Source organism: Acanthaster planci, linkage group LG16 (assembly GCF_054643075.1).
Source record: "Acanthaster planci isolate LZ-2023a linkage group LG16, COTS_SCS, whole genome shotgun sequence".
Taxonomy (NCBI): Eukaryota; Metazoa; Echinodermata; class Asteroidea; order Valvatida; family Acanthasteridae; genus Acanthaster; species Acanthaster planci.
The window spans coordinates 12,490,943-12,509,374 of NC_141792.1; the positions used below are offsets into that span (position 1 = coordinate 12,490,943).

At 42.9% G+C, this 18,432-nt stretch overlaps 1 protein-coding gene across 3 annotated transcripts; it reads left to right on the forward strand.

Moving 5' to 3' along the window:
- Nucleotides 1–152: 152 nt before the first annotated feature.
- Nucleotides 153–18,128, forward strand: ahctf1 (AT-hook containing transcription factor 1). 3 transcript variants are annotated; one of them, XM_022234344.2, is made up of 37 exons: nucleotides 153–247; nucleotides 1,406–1,556; nucleotides 2,061–2,199; nucleotides 2,370–2,487; nucleotides 2,686–2,956; nucleotides 3,401–3,581; nucleotides 3,698–3,823; nucleotides 4,203–4,287; nucleotides 4,666–4,831; nucleotides 5,217–5,358; nucleotides 5,470–5,557; nucleotides 5,758–5,913; nucleotides 6,156–6,287; nucleotides 6,678–6,768; nucleotides 6,947–7,033; nucleotides 7,176–7,316; nucleotides 7,636–7,740; nucleotides 8,210–8,306; nucleotides 8,617–8,746; nucleotides 8,917–9,036; nucleotides 9,232–9,333; nucleotides 9,482–9,672; nucleotides 9,875–9,969; nucleotides 10,119–10,303; nucleotides 10,618–10,765; nucleotides 10,915–11,062; nucleotides 11,192–11,278; nucleotides 11,666–11,809; nucleotides 12,214–12,286; nucleotides 12,465–12,594; nucleotides 12,725–12,781; nucleotides 13,241–13,346; nucleotides 13,690–14,192; nucleotides 14,306–15,025; nucleotides 15,319–15,411; nucleotides 15,604–16,000; nucleotides 16,180–18,128. In XM_022234344.2, exons 2-37 carry the CDS (start codon nucleotides 1,433–1,435, stop codon nucleotides 16,382–16,384), a joined length of 5,883 nt encoding a protein of 1,960 aa, XP_022090036.2. In that variant the 5' UTR covers nucleotides 153–247; nucleotides 1,406–1,432; the 3' UTR covers nucleotides 16,385–18,128. The 3 variants fall into 3 exon arrangements, with proteins under 3 accessions (XP_022090036.2, XP_022090037.2, XP_087003316.1); XM_022234345.2 differs by having other exon boundaries at nucleotides 156–247; nucleotides 1,403–1,556; XM_087147190.1 differs by having other exon boundaries at nucleotides 191–280.
- Nucleotides 18,129–18,432: the final 304 nt, after the last annotated feature.

The following is an 18,432-nucleotide window of genomic DNA, read 5'->3' on the forward strand; positions in this document are numbered from 1 at the left end:
TGTACAAATAATCATAATTTAAACTTTTTGACATAGTGATATTACAATAATTACTGTTAAGCTTGATATAGTTAATGTGTGGGTAGGCCTATTCAGCTGAAACATAAAACAGTTATTACGCGCGCACGCGTTCACGCGATCGCGAGCTAGCTATAGCTAGCGCTGCGTGAATTACACTACAATTAAGTAGTAGATCGGTTCATGGCGAACAGACAGAGGTAACCTAGAACCTTTCGCGATTATTTCGGTAAGACTATTCGTAAAGCTGCTTTATTTAAAGGTAGATTATTCACTAAACAAGCAAATCAAACACTGCATTTACAAAAGTGTGTCAACTTTCATAGAAAAATGCCAGAAATAGAATAATATAAGGGAAGTATTCAAAGCGAACGCATTATTGTGCAAGATGCTACGATTATGGATGGTGTTTCCGACACAATGTTGAGGAAATGATGGTGGGTCCTCGCACTGGCCTGTATATAGGCAGATAGGCCTAGGGTTCAATTGGCCGATATAAGATCGCCCTATTGCTTTGTTTGTGCGACTGGTCGATCCTGCATGAAAACTGTACTTACCTTCCCTTTTTTGAACTGATCTTTCATAACAGTGAATTAGAAAGAGTAGGCGATTGGCCATTTGGCATGAATGGCTGATGGTGGAATTATCAACAAATCATGTAATAAATTTGACTGAATAGATCATGCAAAGTTGCATATTTAAGTTCGGGCAATAGGCCTGTCAACTGATTGCTTTCCAACTCCAACGTAGACACACCTAAGGTACGCGTTCGCACCTACCTAGTAGGCCCTACTAGCTACTACTACAAAGTACGAGTCATAATGGAATTTTTGATGCAATCGGTAGACCTGCACCCACTCTGTTGATCGAGCAGCCCGGCAGTTGTTGATTGTGATGAAATTAGTTGATCATCCTTTCTCACTAGTTCATGCCTTGAATTGTATCTGGTACTTGTGGCACAATCACTTCTCTAGAGTTGTACTGTAGCCTACATCAGTCGTCTTGGAAGCAGCTCCTTCAAAGTACCCACATGTACTCCAAGTCACAGACAAATTTGGAAGACTGGGAAAGAGCCCCATCACTAATTTCTCCCTGCAGTGGCTTGTCAGCCATCAGAAAATGATAACATGTCTTTAAAAAGTTGAATGGATGTAATAGGGAAAGGTTTTTCCTTAGAAAACACTGAGAATTTTTCAGACCAGTCTCCTTGAGTTTGTGCTTAGGGTGTCGTGATAACCGTGAAGGGAACTTTCAAAGGGTGTTACATCTTTTTTAGTCTTGAGCAAGTCTGAGCTACCTTTAGGCCAGATTTGTTTGCAGTTACTTTCCACCATAATTCAGAAATTTCAAAAATAATCCCAAATGCAAATCTTTTTTCCCTCAGTAGAGAGTAGAGTTGTTTTGGTTCAACCTGATGGCTCAACCCATGAACCCACATTGGACTTCCTCTGTCCAGCCACTTTGTACTCCTAGTCTGACAGCGCTTCAAGGCATTGTGTCAACCGGGCGGCCTTGCTTGTTTGGAGGCTGTGCTAGTGGTATGTATTGACCCTTCACAACTCACTTCTATTCAACCTATCAAGGAAAATTTAGAATATTGACAAGAATATAATATCAAATCAGTGCTCTGGAATATGTGATTGCCGAGCTTTCGGTAACTGAGTACCTTCTTCAGGGCAAGCAGATTCAGTTTTAGAAACTGGCCATTTTTTAAAAAAATGTCTCTTGTTCTAGATGGTCCTTGTGGTGCTCTATACACTTTCTTGTAACATACCCAAAATCTTTGTTTGTTGCTAGTGGGTGGTTTATGATCTGAAAATACGTGGATTTTAAGAATTTTAAACACTTGCTTTGTTGCTATAAAGATGAACTTTTTATTTCCCATTTAACCGAAGCTTAAACTCAATTTTAATTAATAGCAGCATTTACAAATTATCAGTTGTTGCTATCGATCAGATTGTAATCAGGAATTGATTATTAATTGATTGATTAATTTTGGACAGTTGTGTGTTTCTTTTGATATATTGGTTTGATCCTCCCAGGCGGCCACTGGTCATGGTTGGCACGAAACTCTGTCCTAGAAGTCGTCGACAATGTCACAGGAAACAGACGTTCAGCTTTCCAATTTGGCCGTGCAATCGGTGCCAATGATGTACAGATTACATGCATCAAGGAGTACAGGTTTGTAAATTTGTTCTATTTTGGGGGAATTTTAAGTGCTTCTTTTGTTTTTAGCTCACTAAATATGTTTTAACAAGCCACCCTGAGTCCTGTAAAATCCATCACGGTGTAGGAATCAAATAATAAAATCTTCAGACTTAGCCATTGCCTAACTGGGTTTGTTTCTACAGGTACAAGGATGCTACTAGCCTTATAGTTGGACTGAAGACAGGTTCCAGTGATGGAATGCTGTGCATATTTGACCCCCGCACTTCCAAAGTTGTCCTGGCTGTTGATATTCCTCAGGGTGTAAGTACAGATGAAAGTTCAGTGCTCGAGCAAACCAACTGGACATCAATTTGCACCTGAATGGGTTACGACCAAATTATGTCCACTGATTGAAAGCTTTCTGTCTAATATGACCAATGAGTAGATTTTGATACAGATAGACTTAATCTCATGTTTGAAGCGATGATCTCATCTTCTCGTCCGCTTATTTTACTTCAGGTAACATCAGTTGAGCCTGTAACCTCCGAAGGCGGCCTCAAAGCTCCAAACTTCGCACTGGGGGACCATCTCCGCCTCTTTTTTGGCATCATCGCTGTGGGAACAGAAGGGGGCCACACCTACCTCCTGGACGTACGAGTGGACGATGGTGACTGCTGCGATGAGGTTACGGCCAGGGGATCAAAGGTCATATCGCCTAGGTCGACAGATGTTGGGACAATCCGAGAGAAGGCAACTAGGAAAGGGGAGCACGTATGTCTACATTTGGACGGTGGGTCTGGCTGGCTCTTCTTTTAGCAATCATTGCATTGTGATTTTCTTGGCCTCAGTGGCTCAGGTGAACAACTTTCGGTGAAAAAAGATGGATGAAAGGAGGGAATTGACATGAAGGAGATTTAAACCTGCGACCTCTTGACTTAAAACCCCACAGTATGGTCAGTATCTACTGCACTCCTTTATCTGGCCTAGGGTTAGTGATCTCCCAATCAGACAGGTTTTTTTTAGTAACTACTTTGTTGCCGGGATTTCAGCAGTGGTGGTTTTCCGTTTGAAAAAGACAAGCATTGAAAACCGAAAAAAATACTTTTAGAGTTTAAAATTCATCAGAATTTCATTTCATTATTGGCATTTAACCGACATATTTTTTGTCAGTAGATTTTTAAACCAAGTGTTTGTTCATAACATGAGTTGATATCAAATTTGATTGTTACTACAGAGGACAGTCACTCCTTCCGGTCATTCAACTTCAGGAAACCAGACCACTCCGTTTTGAAGAGCTTCTACCCAAGTGAAGTGTCTGTTACTAGTCTGTCGTATCTCAAACAGACTGGTTCCTTGGTCATCGGCTTCAGCTTTGGTTGCTTCCAGCTGTGGGAGTTGTCGGTGCCAGTGCTGGAGTAAGTGAACCTAGAAACCTGTGTGTAAACCTAGAAACGTTGTGAGTATTTGAAAGCTATCAGGCAGGTCGATTATCTTGGGAACTCAGGATTAAATACTTGTTTCCTTTTCACAGGTACAGCAGCACCATATCAACACAGCCTTCCCCAGTCACCCACTTTGCCTACCAGGAACCAGAGGATGACCCTGAGAATTTTGGTTACCTGTGGGTGGGGCGAGGACCACAGGCCACAGATGTTGAGTAAGTGATGGAAGGGAGGCCTGTTTGTAAGTTGAGCTCTCTTGTAGTCAAGGGCTGTCTATTGGAAGCGGGGGGGGGGGAATAATTTATCAGGTCTTGTTCCCAGAATCCATATCGTGCTCAGTCAGCGTGCAACTTGTGAAATCCCAGATCAGCAAAAACAAGTCTCCAGATGAGTTGATGCAAAGGCTGGGATCCATAACGTCATCATGTCTCACCGTGGGAAGACCTGTACATCTGCAAATCCACCAATCAAGGGAACTTTGGAGGAGGCTGACCCAGATGCTCTGATAAAAACTCACCTCTGGTTAGTATCAAGACTTATTGCGTATCACCACAAGGTGGCTCATTGTTTGTTTTGTCATTTATCTTTCTGCAGCCAAGATGTCCCGACCAATCTTCATCTCTTTCAACTGATGTATACAAAGAAAGAAGTCCATGACAACTACGGACACCTCTACAAAGTAAGAATTCTGCTGCAATTGTCCAGTAATATATTCATTTATCTTTGTTTACAACTCCAAAAAAAATAGGTCACGATGCAAAACTGACCATTACATCAGTTATGTTTCAAATGATAAATCTCGCAAATCAACCACAATCATTCTCCCCTGAGAAATATGCACAAATCAATCACAAGCTTTTCAAGTAAACATCCAATAACCAAGCACAAAGTTATCGACTAAGATCCACAGATCAACCATAAACTCGTCAGTAAAGATACCTATCCATAAATCAACCAGATTATCATCCACTAAAATACATGCACAATGAATATCCACCATAACCACAAATCCATCCACTAAAGTATATCCACATGTACTTGTCAACTGTTTCCCCAGGAGTTGATCAGCTGTGAAGCCCGGTTCCTCCACAGCCTCACCGTGGATCCATTCAACGTTGTGAACCAGGCCTCGGAGGGCAGTCGCATCATATCTTGCTTCCCACTGGCCAGAGAGATCGCACCAGGTGCCATCAAGCAGGAAGACTCCACTTGTGATGAAGAAGGTGATTGCTTAGTCACATCTTTACCCAACGTGGTTCCCTTTCGTCAAAGCTACCTTGCAAGATAGTCACTCTACCCACGTTCCTCATCTAGTAATTGGCCCAATAGAGCTACCGCGAACTGGATTCAAGTTTTGAAGTTCAACATTTAGCTGAAAAATTGAGTCTTCAACCCTCAAAGGGTTGGGTTATTTTGGACCATCTCACAGCTGAACTGAACTCGGCTGTCACTTGTAAAGACATTCATTATCAGTACAAACGTGAAGTTTCAATTCAGTACGATGTGGGGCTTTGATGTCATGGTCGGTCAAAGGTCATGATCTCAAACAAGAAATAATGCTTGCTTGGTCCTTGACCGCAGTCTTTGGGGATTTATCTGTTTTGCCAGGTGACCATCTGGACATTGGTCTTGCAGTCTTTGTGTGGGAGGCACGATCTGACCCAGCAGATGGGCCGGAGACCAGTAGCTGCTTTCTGGGTCTGTTTGATCTGAATCGTTGGTACCATGCACAAATGCCCAAAGCAGTAAGGTAAGTTGAAACGAGGATGGAAACTTCTCCAAGGCGTTTTGTTACCTTTGTAGGGTAGGTAAGCAGTGCGTTCTTCAGACTGATTATTAAATTCCATTTTGTTGTTGCTAGGATGTTGCCAGGGAAACAAGGGTGCTCCTTCTTTGCTTTCTATTCCTTGGACTCCATCCTTCAGGCTGCATCTCCAGACTTCCTCACGGTAAAAACCATTTCCACGCGTGCCTAGATGTCAAAATACCATACCCATGTCTGTCTTGGCCAAAGTCTAAATCCTCAAATCATGCAAGTCACGTCTTCCACCACTCATGCACACTATCAGGGTTGATATGCGAAACAGCCACTGATGAGATAGCACGTCACAAATCAATAAATATCACACTTCCTCGTTTTATATCTTAGGACCTGCATGTCAACCCAGCGTCCGTCGTTCCCTACGTCTCCTCACACGTACCAGCTCCAGAGCTACACTTTCAACCCTCAGCACTCAGCTTCGATGTTGTCTGTCTTATGGAAGCCGGGCTGGTCTCAGCTAAGTTTCTGGGACAACAGAAACAGGTAATGGCTGCAGTGCGAACGCTAATTACCACCTTGGGCGCTGTCAGAAGCTGCCCTGTGGTTTTATACATTGATGACTCCTTTGAAATAAGTGACGATTTGCCCTCGGTGCCATATTTACAGTTGACATATTATGCCTGGTTGGGCCATAAATGATCATATTTGGAACAGAGAACGTTTTAGGAAAACTTGGACACCTTTGTTGGCGGTGAACATTTAATTTTATTTTTATATTTTACCAGGTGTTGGCAGATCTTTGTCAGCAAGGACCTCCAGCCTTGCGAGAGCCCAAGTTCTTCTTCACCCGGTGCTGGCTGGCTGGACTGCTTCCGAAGAAATATACCTCAGACCAGGGACCAGCCAATGCCACGGCTGTGAGTCACGTTGCTTGTCTGTTTGGCCACCTGCTTGCCTGTCTGTCTGTGCTTCTGAGGATTAGTCAATGACATGCAAATAATGTTACAGTTCTTGCCTGTTTTATATTCGGTTGGTTCTCTCAGCCTGAATGTGTATCATATGTTTATTTAGTCAAACATTAATAGTTTAGGCCCTTAATATAATTGTAAACAGAGATTTCCTTCCAAAGATTGTCCCTTTTAAGGGTTGACATGTTAACTTTAAAGTTTGGTTGCATGTGTTTTTATACATCTCCCCAGTAGTACTGCCTTTTACATACTTGGTGTCAGACTCAAATTGGTCTCAAGTTGGTGGCTTTGTGAAAGTTTTGACATAGTTGTAACATTGCTCCCATTACTGACTTGCAGCAAGATCAACGTGAGGCTTTACTTACTGTCACTGTGGAGCACAACATGGTCAACTTTGTCATTCAGTGTATCAACAGCTGGACTCATGGAGGTATCTCATGAATTTTGTTTCCTCAAACTTCAAAATATCAGTCTGTCTGTTTTAAGATGCACCTGTACCCCAAACCTTTAAATATCGTCAGAGCGAGGCATACATTTTGGATGGTGTATTTGAATAAAATTTAAAATTCGGCAAAGTGAATAATTTCTTTTTGATTTTTGTGTTTCAGATTTTCCCTCCGGTTGTAATCTGAGAACCATCCTTGATTGGGCATGGGGACTGGTAACCAGCATTAAACAGTCTATTGACCACATATGTAAGTGAAAAGGACCAGACTATGATGTACGTGATACATTCAACATAAAGCATGGCACAAATTTTGCAAAAGTAGCATTTCTTTTGAATGGAATTGGAAAGTTCAAAGTAGAAATCATTTTAATCTTCACACTTGATTTCAGGTGTTCCATTTTACAATGGTGAAGGCACCCATGTGGATGACAGGAATCGACGACTGCTAGACCAGAATGCAGTGCGCTTAGGTCACATGATCACCATCATCCAGTCGCTGCTTGACCAATCAGCAACCACTACAGAACAAGGTATGCGCATTAATGAGCATTTGCTTTTCAACAATTTCCAGATGTCACAAGCTCAGTAATTGAAAAATTCATAAATAAGTTTTCATCAATTTAAATTATATTTAAGAAAATACACATGGTTTAGAAATTTGACTAAAAGAGGTAATTGCATAGAATTGTCCCAACAATCAAAAGAAATTATTTTTGAAAAATTCGAAAATATTGGTTTGGATTCCCAACTTTATGTAGCTGCTCTTGAAGGTCTGGGAAATCAAAAATACTTAAAAACTCTGAAATCAACTTAGCTGTGCCTTTTATTTGGTTGATAACTTTGTCTTAGGTTTGAAGGATCTGGAAACCAAATGTAACGTCGTGACCCTCATCCATCAACATCTTAAAGCTGTCATTTGGTTTGTTAGGAGTGGACTGCTCCCAGAGTGTCTAGGTAGGCTTCATAGATCATGACCTTTGACCCCTAACCTTGTCCCGGAATCACAACCTCAAACAGCTGATTATCCATTGTATGCCTTGTTTGGCCTGTGACTCTCGACTTTTCTTGAATTTTACTGTAATGCCATCATCTAGTTGAAAAGCAGTTTAGTGAATTTTCTTATTGCTTATCTGCTCGGCTCCATACTCTATTGTAAATGGAAAGACTGATGACAGTCACGGCATAGTGACCAAGATATCAAGTTAATTATCTTGAAAACTCCTCTGCAGTTTAGAGTTAGTCAGTTTACAAAGTTTGTCAAGAACCTTCTCTGTGTTGGTGTCGTATGCCATGGAGAGCCTTAAATTTCACAAGAATACTGTTTACGAAATGTGAATGGTTGATCCACTGAACTATGTTATTGTCCGTCAAAAATAATGCCACTTTCTTACTGTAAATTGATTACTTGTGTTGGATGTTACAGACGAGCGCGATCTCTTGGAGGGCCAGTTCTACTATCCGGCCGCCAGTCTGAGGAAGATTTATGCTCGGAGAAGGTTACAACTCCAGAAAATGTGCCTGTGAGTGTCTGTATTTGGAAATGGACTTTGAGCCAAGTTGCATCAGAATATTGTTTTAAAAACTCAAGCATTGTGTGTGTGACCTTTTACCAGCATGAAGACGAGTTACAGAAATGAGTGTTGAGAGTTTAATGTCACTGATGAGAGATGTCTGCTTTTACATTTCTGGTGCTAAGCGATGTTTGTCTTGAACATGTTTATAAAATCTTGCAATTTGAAAAAGTGTTGTCATCGCATCTCAACTCCAGACGGAGGAAGGGAGGTAAACTTTGATTGGTTCAAGTCGGTTGCCATCTCTGAATCTTCACAGGAATAGTAGCAGTGAGAGCAATATCTTGATGATCGACGGCCTTGTCGCAGAGATCGGCTCCAAGCTCACCGCCCTCTGGGATCGTAAGGAGGAGGGAGGCACTGGGTTGTACCCGCCCCCAAGTTTTCACGTAAGTGGAACCTTAGCATATATCCATCGGTTGACCCATTGCGTCGACGCTTAAGAATTTCCAATTTCATCACAGGAAATTCATGACAGAAACCATTAGAATCACAGATAAATCTCCCCAAATGGTACATTTTTTCTGATTCTTTGATATATAATTGTTTTTCTGTGTAGGCCCTGCTAGACATGTATTTGGTTGACACTGTTCCCGTGATAACCAAGCATTGCATTGTGGGATACTTCCTGATGGATGTTCTTCATGTGTCGCCATTGCCAAGTACACAAAAAGAAGAGGTAGATTCTTAGATTTTGTCATAAATGTCATTTTCAAGTCTTACAGACTGATGAAAAATTGAAGTCACTGATTTTAGACTTTAGAGAAATAAATTTAAACATTTTCACATGATTTGGACTAATAAAAGCACTTTGTTTAATGTAGGTTTTCACATAGATTTAAAAAATGATTATACCTCCATCTTTTCTTACCAGCTTGGCAGGAGGATCGACAAATTTTTTCAAAGTTTTTCCCTTCCTCTTGGTGTGATAAAACTCCTACATGGCTTCTCGCTGCTTGACAGGAGAGAATTTGATGTAAGTTAGTGTTAATGTGTTCCATTTTTGAGAACTAAGTTCTGTAGATTTTGTAAAACAATTCAAGAGATCTCTCTTGCTCCATAAAATTAAGTTTGTTTTTGATTTGCCCCGTTTTTCAATTTGTTATATTTTGATGTCTCTCCAGAACGCAATTGACATGCTCCTTGACCCCACCACGACCCTTGAACTTGCCCCGTGGCAACACCGCCACATCATCAAAGCCCTCCTGTACCAGGGCGAGAGCAAGAAAGCCTTGCAGTATGTCCGGACGGCCCGTCCACCCCTCACCACCAGAGATGATGTCAAGCTCTACCTGACGGTACTCCTTGCAAATGGGTGAGTTTTGAGCGAAAAAAAAAGCTGTAGACAGTCCTCTGGATTGCCAACTTTACTCCTCCTAGTCCCAAGTCCTGTTGGTTGCTTTACTGTTACATCACAAAGGTTTAATTCCAAGAGGGCTTTTATTTGGTAGCATTTACATGATGCAGTTGTTTTCACTAATACTGGAAGTGGCCTTTGACCCTTTGTTATCTTCCAGTTTGACCGCTGAGGCATTCCACTTCCAACGACAGTATCGAGATGAAGCCAACACAGAGGAGTTACTTACTCATCTCATTCTGGGCTCTCAACAAAGTAAGGTGCTTTGCCTCAAACCAGAAGACCCTTTCTAGCTATCCCTTTTCCCCTTTGTCCACTCACTCCTTCCCCAGTTCCCCTTGTCAGTGTTTCCTCTGCAAAAAGATTCTAACTTTACTGTAATTTGTTTATGTTGAACACTTCAGCCAAGACAGTGGACCAGCTTCTCAAACTTCCCTTCGATGACGAGGAGGAGGCAACCCTGGAGCGATACCTGCAAGAGTCCACTGAGCCTAATTCACAGGAATTACTCGTCATGCACTTCCTCCAGCGGGCACGCTACGTGGAGGCTGTACGGCTGAATGAGAAACTCAAACAACAAGGACTCATGGTGAGTGTCATTCTAATTTTTTGATTTTAGTTATTTTCAGACAGCAATTTAGGTAAACCAAATTACAGTTAAGACCCCCATATTTCTCGTCTGTGTAACCACTTCTGCTTTTTCTCAACATGCAGCCATTACTCCAAGTAGATAGAATTAATTGCTGCAGTTTGCCTTGCTTAAGGACACATGCTCCTTAATCTTCTAGAATAATCACCGCCCTATGATGTAAATATATGACTGTAACATTTCATGTCGGGTACTTAGGTAGGGTTTTTCACCTCAAAGCTTTTTAAGTTTGTTTCTCTTTGTTTTGGGGTTAGGCCGACATGGATCCAGCTGCCCGAGAGAGGGCGACAGCCAGGAATGCCATCGTTGAAAGCTATGCAAGGCTTCTCCCCCCAGTCCAACGCAGATTGGCCTTTGGCCCAGAAACGTCCACCAAGAGAACAACTCTCATCCGCAGAGAGAGTGAGTCAAGTTGTTCCTGCATATTAGAGCTCTTCAAGATTTGTATAGATTTTTTTTCCTTTAGGACTTTGTTTTGTGAGCTTAACCAGTGGAAATGGATAAGTTTTCTAAGACCTGCTGATTTGTTTGTTTACATTTCATTCCTACAGTCAGCAGACCCAAACCTCTGTCTGCTGTTATCAATCCAGCCAAGACGTCTAAAGTGCTCTCCAATGCCATGCTCATCAATGCTGTGCTAGAGCGCATTGCAGAGGCGAGGGTCCAGACCAAGCAGGAAGAAACACCAATAAAAATGAGGTAGTGGAAAGTCTTTGTCTTTTTGGCCTCAGCACTACAATTATTTAATTGAAATTGAAAGACAAAAAAGGTCATTCACAGAATTTACCTACACATTCTAAGAATTTTTTTCCTTGGTTTTTATCTCAGTGTTGCTGAGGAGCTGGAAGATGATTTGCCTTCAATGGAACCTTTTGTGGGCACTCCCATCACCCCACGAGCAAAATCAAGATTTGGGTATTATTATTCTCATTATTAATTATTTCTGGTGATGACACCGAGGATTCCTCAAAAGCACCGTAGACACTCTACATGTGGCTTGCATGCCTGAAGAAACCTGTAGAGAGGAGACAGTTACAGTTTGAGAGGTGGGAGGAAAACCCCCCCAAAAGAATATTCTGGGTAAAACCCACAAAATAAAAACCTGATGCACATGTGGACAAAGCCTGAGCCAGGAATCAAACCTGGACCGTAGAAGTGGAAGGCAAGGCTGGAACCACTACACCAACCTGTGCTTGACCATCCTCAAACAAGATGTGATTTAAGACTGGATTGCTTTTGTGTCAGTATTGAATATAAAGCTCTATTTATACACTTACCGTGCCTGTAAATTTGCCCCTGTAGTGAAATGTCCAGCGTTATCTACCCTGAGGTCACAGGGCGGGACATCAGCCCCTGGAAACGTCAACCATCACCAACGAAGACACGGCCCTACCTGCAAACGCTGGCTGGAGATACCTCGATCAGGGTCACAGAGAAGTTTGCAAGGTATCAACAGATTTCTCGAAGTTTTCATGTCCAGATTTCCAGAAAGCAGCAACAAAATGATACGATCACTTCGTGTGCTCAGTTAGCTTCCACAAGTTGACTCGGATTCAGCCTTTTCCCCTTTATCTCTCTCTTGTTTGACACAACACACACACAGCCATCCTTAGGTTAAGGTCGCTCCATGTAAGCTCTTGCGACACACCCACCGTCAGTGATTCTTCATGTTCATTGAAATTCAACAGAGTGTGTGCCATGGGCTTTTTGCCAAAGTAATAGCCTCTCATTCAACCAACGATAGCAGATACATGTGGGTAAATTCCTGTGAGTTTGTTCAAATGGATTGGTAGAGTACTAGAGTAAACGTTTGGGTTGTTAATTTGCACTTGTGGATTTCGTCTTGACAGCATTTCCAAAGCTCCAGCAAACTACACCAGTGCCTCTGCTCTCTCTTTGCTTCAGACGCCTTCCGTTACAAGGGTGAGTCTGTCCATTTCTCTCTGTCTGTTGAACCATTTTCGTTTTTGTTTCCTAGGAAGACATACAGAAATGTCTTCCAGGAGTGCACTAGTGTATTTCTGTGGTGACAAGCAATTTTTTTAGTTTATGTTAAATTTGAGATGGTATCTTTTAACATCCATCCACATTTGTGCCGCAGACTCCCAGCAAAGTGAGGAATGACGGGACACCGTCTACGCGCTCAATACCATCCATACTCAAAGTGCGGAGTACCAGCCAGCGAATTACCACTGAAGTCAGAGAGGACAAATCCAAGAAAAATGTCTCTAGTAAGTGCATCTGTAGAATTTATATCAGTAGATAACTAAGTCATTGTGAGTGACTGATTCAGAGTTTTTCTGTGCTATTTTCTGAATGTTCAAAAAGGATTTTAAATCCAATTTATCTTTGTATTTTCAGGAACCAAATTTGAAATAGACCTTCCGACGCCCCCATCTCTGACAAAGAGTGCATATGGTAAGCATAGAGATTTACAATTTAATCCCTCCTTTTGCTGTAACGGTCAGAAAACAGTCCAAAATTCCTTCCACTTCCCCTGCACAGTACATAGACATATCACATGTCACTTGACTGTTTTTGACTGATGGGACAACTGTGTTGAGAATGCATCTTTGCGTAGGAGGGTTTTAATTGACAAAATAATTCTACAGAAACCAGGGCTGCTTCCGAATCTCTTGTCTAGAGCTAGGTCTAGGTTTTCACTCCATTAGAAATGCGTGGAGACGCGTAGACAATAGACCTAGACGTAGCTCTGGAAGCCCGTTTCGGACACGGCCTAGGTTAGAGGAGAGCCTATTCCCTACCGAGGCAACTACAACCCAAGTAGACGGGACAATGAGCATTCAGACATTGCTATCATTTTGGATAAGGTGAGATACTGACACATCAATGAGTTTGATTTTTTTGTTTGGATAGCCAAGCCATCAGAACACCAATCTGACAAACCTCCTGGTTTGCCCAAGCGGATCAGCTTTGCAGACGACACGAAAGCCAGAACACCATCTCCAGTAGCTGTCAAAATGTGCGTTTCAAGAACATTGGATTTTTTCATGACAGATAGATTGCACATCCCAAATTTCCCAAAGAGGGATTCCTGTGCACTTTAACTTCCATGGTTCCTGACTCCCTTAGCCAATCTTGCACGCTCATCCAAAGTGTCACTGTGGATATCAGGGATCTGGGCAGGGATATAATATTAAAGTTATATTCATCTCTTAATGAAGGATTGTAAAGTGATTTAGAAGTTTGCCAGAACAGTTTTGTTTCACATTGATTGAGATTGATGAGTCTTTTAATAACTGTACCAAGACTGTTTAAGAAATTGAAACATCAAATAAAGGATTGAAATTATCTTTTTCCAACAGTGAACCAAGCCCGATGGACACAGAAGCTTCATTTGACACACCACCCCCTGTTGAGTCGCCCTCTGTTTACCCCAGCCTTAATGACCTAATGTCCCAACCCTCTGTGCAGGCTTCTCTAACCCTTGCACAGCCCTCCCCACCCCTTGGGAAACCTTCCCCACTGTCGGGGCAAGCATCCCCACCCATGGGGCAAGCATCCCCACCCCTTGAGCAGAGTTCCACCAGCCCTGAGCAAAGCACCACGTCAGACCAACCCACTCCACCTGGACTTCAATCCCTCACCCAGCAGTCAGCTGACTTCCCGAATGCAGCCACCACCCAAGGGGGATTTGATGTATCGCTAGACGTGTCACCCAGTGTACGAACAAGTCCCCCTACAGAGAAATTTGAAATCACATCGGGAACAGGAATGTTAGTTGATGATGAGATCACATTTAATTTTGGAACACTCAAGAATTTGGAGGGAGAAATGGATATGGAAGATCTAGCAACAACTGAGGAAGGTAAAAATAAATAGTGATCACACTTAACTTTTATTCTGGGAACAAGTTGAAGAGTATTTAAATTTGTGGTTCAGTCTGGCCCAGTTTGTCGAGTGTTTCCTTTTTTTTGTCAGAATCTCCAGAGAAGTCGCAGTATCAGATGTCATTTGCTGCTGATTTTAATGTGGAAGATGAGGATGTAGGGGAAACGACAGATGAACAAGAGGATTTGGAAGACGCAGAAGAAGAACAGGAAGATGAGGAACTCAGACCATTAACAAAAAGTGATCTGATCCCCTCACCACGCCCGCCATTGAGACGCATGGCCCCTGACACAGCCACGCCCCGCTCCATACCCACAACTTCTCACTTCACTCCGTCGCTGCTGCTTTTGAGACAGCCCAGCCCATCGCCCCCTCTAACTCAGAAGGAGGAGGACGATTTTGTCACTCCTCAACAGACTCCGGAGAAACCAGATGCAGGGATGGAGTTCCCTTCCCCCTCGCCTCCTTTGCCTACCACTGAGGAGGGAAGGGAATCCTTGTCCAATTTTTCTGAAGATGCAGGAGAGGACTCTGAGGAGAAACTTGGGGCAGAATCTGTTGAAATCCAGACCTCGCCCATGGACCTAATCGCCTCGACGGAACACCAGGAGATGTCGGTGCAGACCACACCCGGGCTGGCCCTGCGACAGGGTGGGGCCACTCCAGCCAGGGTCCCATTTGAGGCGTCACTAGTGTCCTCCCTCCTCCAGCAGGAGCCCATGACTCCGCCCACCAGTGGGGAGGAGACGGCTGCGGAGTCTTCATCGTCGGAGCAAGTTGCCAGCCAAGACGAGGGACAAACAGTACCAGGTAATTGGACGCCCATTGACTGTTTGTCCTGGGCAGTTACTTGATCCGATTCAAATTGTCTCCTTGCAATGTAAGCTTGCCTACATGGGACAGGTAGCTTTTTCTTCACAGCAACGGCATCAGGTAGGATTGGCATAATGGTGTGCGCACACTAGTTTGTTTCCCAATTGGTGCACAGAATTAAGTTTATCTGAAATCTGTGGAGTCTTTGAACATGGTGCGCTGCAATGCGTGTATTGGCAGGCTCAGCATTTCTTGTAACAGCATTGTTAAAAATTCATTTATGTGTCTAGGTACCCAGCCTTCTGAGGAGATGGATGTTGCCATGGAAACCTTGGAGGCGGAGGAGGTTCAAATAAAAAAAGAGCCCGTGCAAAAGAAACGAGGTAGGTAGAGCGGGTGACTGAAAATTTCATTTAGTGAGGAATTTGTATTTGGTTTGCTGCGCAAGTGCAGCCATGGTATCCATTTAGAATTGCCGTCTCTGCAGTGCTTCATTCGGAGTTATACTCAACTTGTGGTCCTTGCATTTTTAGTTGAGAGTTTTTCATTTCAGTATTTTCTTCTTTTATTCCCAGGGCGAAAGAGCACTCAATCCACTCCAGCCCTGTCCTTTATTTTCTCTCCACCCCACACCCGTTCCCGGACGGGCACACGACGCCACACCCAGAAGATCATACAGGAGGTCATGACCCCTTTGGCTCGCCCCATGACCCAAACTCCCCTCCTACCCACGGTGGGGCCCACTCCCAGCTTAGATCTGACTTCCTCCAGCATCGGAGGCAGTGCTCAAAGCAGGGGTGCCACTCCTAGCTCAGCTCCGGGAACCACAAGAAGGGGAAGGAGGAGCCACACGCCAAAACTAGACACCTCGGAAACAACAGGGAGCACCCGCGTTACACGCAGGAGTGTCACCCCTGTGGTGAAGTCTGAGCAGAAGGCTAAGTCAGCGGAACTGGGGGGACCAGTTACAAGGTTGGTAGCAGATTTAGACCAGATGATAACGAGCAACAGATAAAGCATCAGAAAAGGATTGTTCAAAATATCTCCTCCATTTTTCACCAGACGGCTTAATTATGGCAGTCCAAACATTAACCAACGCTTCATATTGAACTCTGTTGCGTGACATATCTTTCTGTCTGTGTATTCTGCAGGTCTAGAAGGTCCCTAGTAACTCCGCACCAATCACCAACAAACAGCCCAGTGGCTCTCCTCTCCCCATTGGAGGAAGACATGGACACAACACAAACAACCAAACCAAGCCGGCCCAAGAGAGTTGTACGTATCGCGCCCCACAGCATGACACTGCGAACGCCACAGGAACGCAAAACACGCTCTCGAAACATCAAACTGTGGTAATATTGCATTAGTGTTACTTTGAGTAAGGTAATATTTTAGAAATGAAATTTTTTTGGCATTAAGATTATTTCAGTGATGAACCCTCATGGTTCAGTTGCAGTTAATTTTTTTGTTAACAAAGCAAACCTACAGTGGTGGGATTTGAACTTAACACCATCTGAATAGAGGGCTTTCACGTGACGTAACATGACGGGAAAAGGCATTTCAGGAAGCACACCGTGTTTGTGGAGGTGCGTGCATTTTCAAATCTGAGCATTTCTTTTGGCAGTTTCATGTACACTTGAATGATGAGAGACTTCAAAGGCATGCACATTTCTGCGCACATCCATGTAAATTCAATGCTGACCGTCAAAAATCGGGAAACTGAAAATCCCCCATACCACACTGGGATTACTGGCCAAAATGAGATATTGGCACAATGGGTTGTCGTTGGTGGGAGACAGATTGGGCTAAGACTTGAAAACCATTGCTACCGCAATGCTCAATGCCCCAGCAAAGACCCTAGAGACCTTTTTCACTTACGTGACTGGATTGCACTAAATGTAAACAATACCACCAGGTGTGGACCGCCTTGGCCATGGTGATGGCATATATTCCTACGGGCAGCTTCAACCACGTGCAAATGCGAACGCTGCATGCTTGACTAGTTTATCTTGAACAGGTAGATTACCATCACAACACTGCACTCCTGACCATCGCAACACATGGCGGTCCAGCACGGTTGTGACATCACAGGAAAAAGGTCTATTGGTTTCTATGTGTATTTAGATGGCACATTCTGTACACTGCATGTAGGGAATGGTACACAGTGTGTTGAATAGACCGCCACGGGGCACTGTCGGAAGGGAACAAAACTGCCTCGCACCCCACACACAGTCCGTAGGGTGTTGCTGTTGAAACAGCACCGGTATAGCTTTTCAGAGGGTGAAAATTCTCTCACTTCTGCAATTTTGTTTGTTAAATGGAAAAATTGAACTCAACTTTTTTTGTCAAGTTGTGCTGGATTTGTCAGGTAAAAATGGACTGGAGAGGGGGGATGTGGGGGCTGTCGTTGATGGAAATGTGCACTTGTCTTGCTTAAGATGGCCTGTACAGGAATGCTCCAATGTGTTCTCAAGTGGAAAGATTCAGATGTTGGTTTGAGCCCTATGCCAAGAGTATGGAGAAGAAATGTGACCATCAAGTTGTCACCAAAAGTTGTTTTCTGTGAACCTGACTATATAGTATGGTCACATCCATTGGAAACTTAGAATGGTTATTACAATATAAGCCATGGATTAAAAATAATTGGTGACCAGAGCGAATGTCTCGGTTGGTACAGCTTCTGGCAAAATGTTTCCTTTTAGTTCTTATTGACTAGTCTATAATCAGATAGATACTCATGCACGTACATGTATTGATTCATTTTCTGTTTTTGCTGTCAAAATGTCAGAAAGAATGAAATGACTTTCTAGAAATATGTGTACATGTTGATTAACTAAAAATAACCTTTACTATGCATACATGTTTTCTGAAACAAAAATTGCCCTGTGCTGATATCATTTTGTTGTAGAAGTTCTTCACATGGTGTTAATAAAAATTAACTTGTTTACAAGGTAGGATTATAAATTAATTTTTATGCGAAATGATTGATATTTTCTTATAAGTTTTGTAAAACCTGCCTTTGTGCTAGTGCGTTATTCCACAAACCTACATTATAATCAAACAGGATGACAAAATAAAACAGCTGGCCTTTAATCAAAACTAGTGCTTTGTGGAGTGGTTTTGCATCATCATGCATTGACAACCTCTCCCGTCCTCTCCATAGTTGGACACAAAAGACAAAAATAGTCCTAACCACTTGACGCCGGATGACATGTAAACACACAATTTTCCTTGTTTGTTCCAGGGAGGACATGCACACTCGTTAAAAAATTCTACTTTTCATTTCCGCGGTTGACATATTAACGCACCGTGCTTGGTTGGGTCAAAGTACAGTTACGATGTTGAAGAATTTGTGGGTAAAAAATCCCCCCAGTAGCTTTTTCAGGAAAGAAAATCTGACGAGG

Coding starts and splice junctions, on each gene's coding strand:
- ahctf1 (XM_022234344.2), top strand. CDS start 1,433: ATGGCTCAACCCATGAACCCACATTGGACTTCCTCTGTCCAGCCACTT. Junction 10,304..10,617: donor TCAAACAACAAGGACTCATG/GTGAGTGTCATT, acceptor TTTTGGGGTTAG/GCCGACATGGATCCAGCTGC. Junction 11,063..11,191: donor GAAACACCAATAAAAATGAG/GTAGTGGAAAGT, acceptor TTTTTATCTCAG/TGTTGCTGAGGAGCTGGAAG.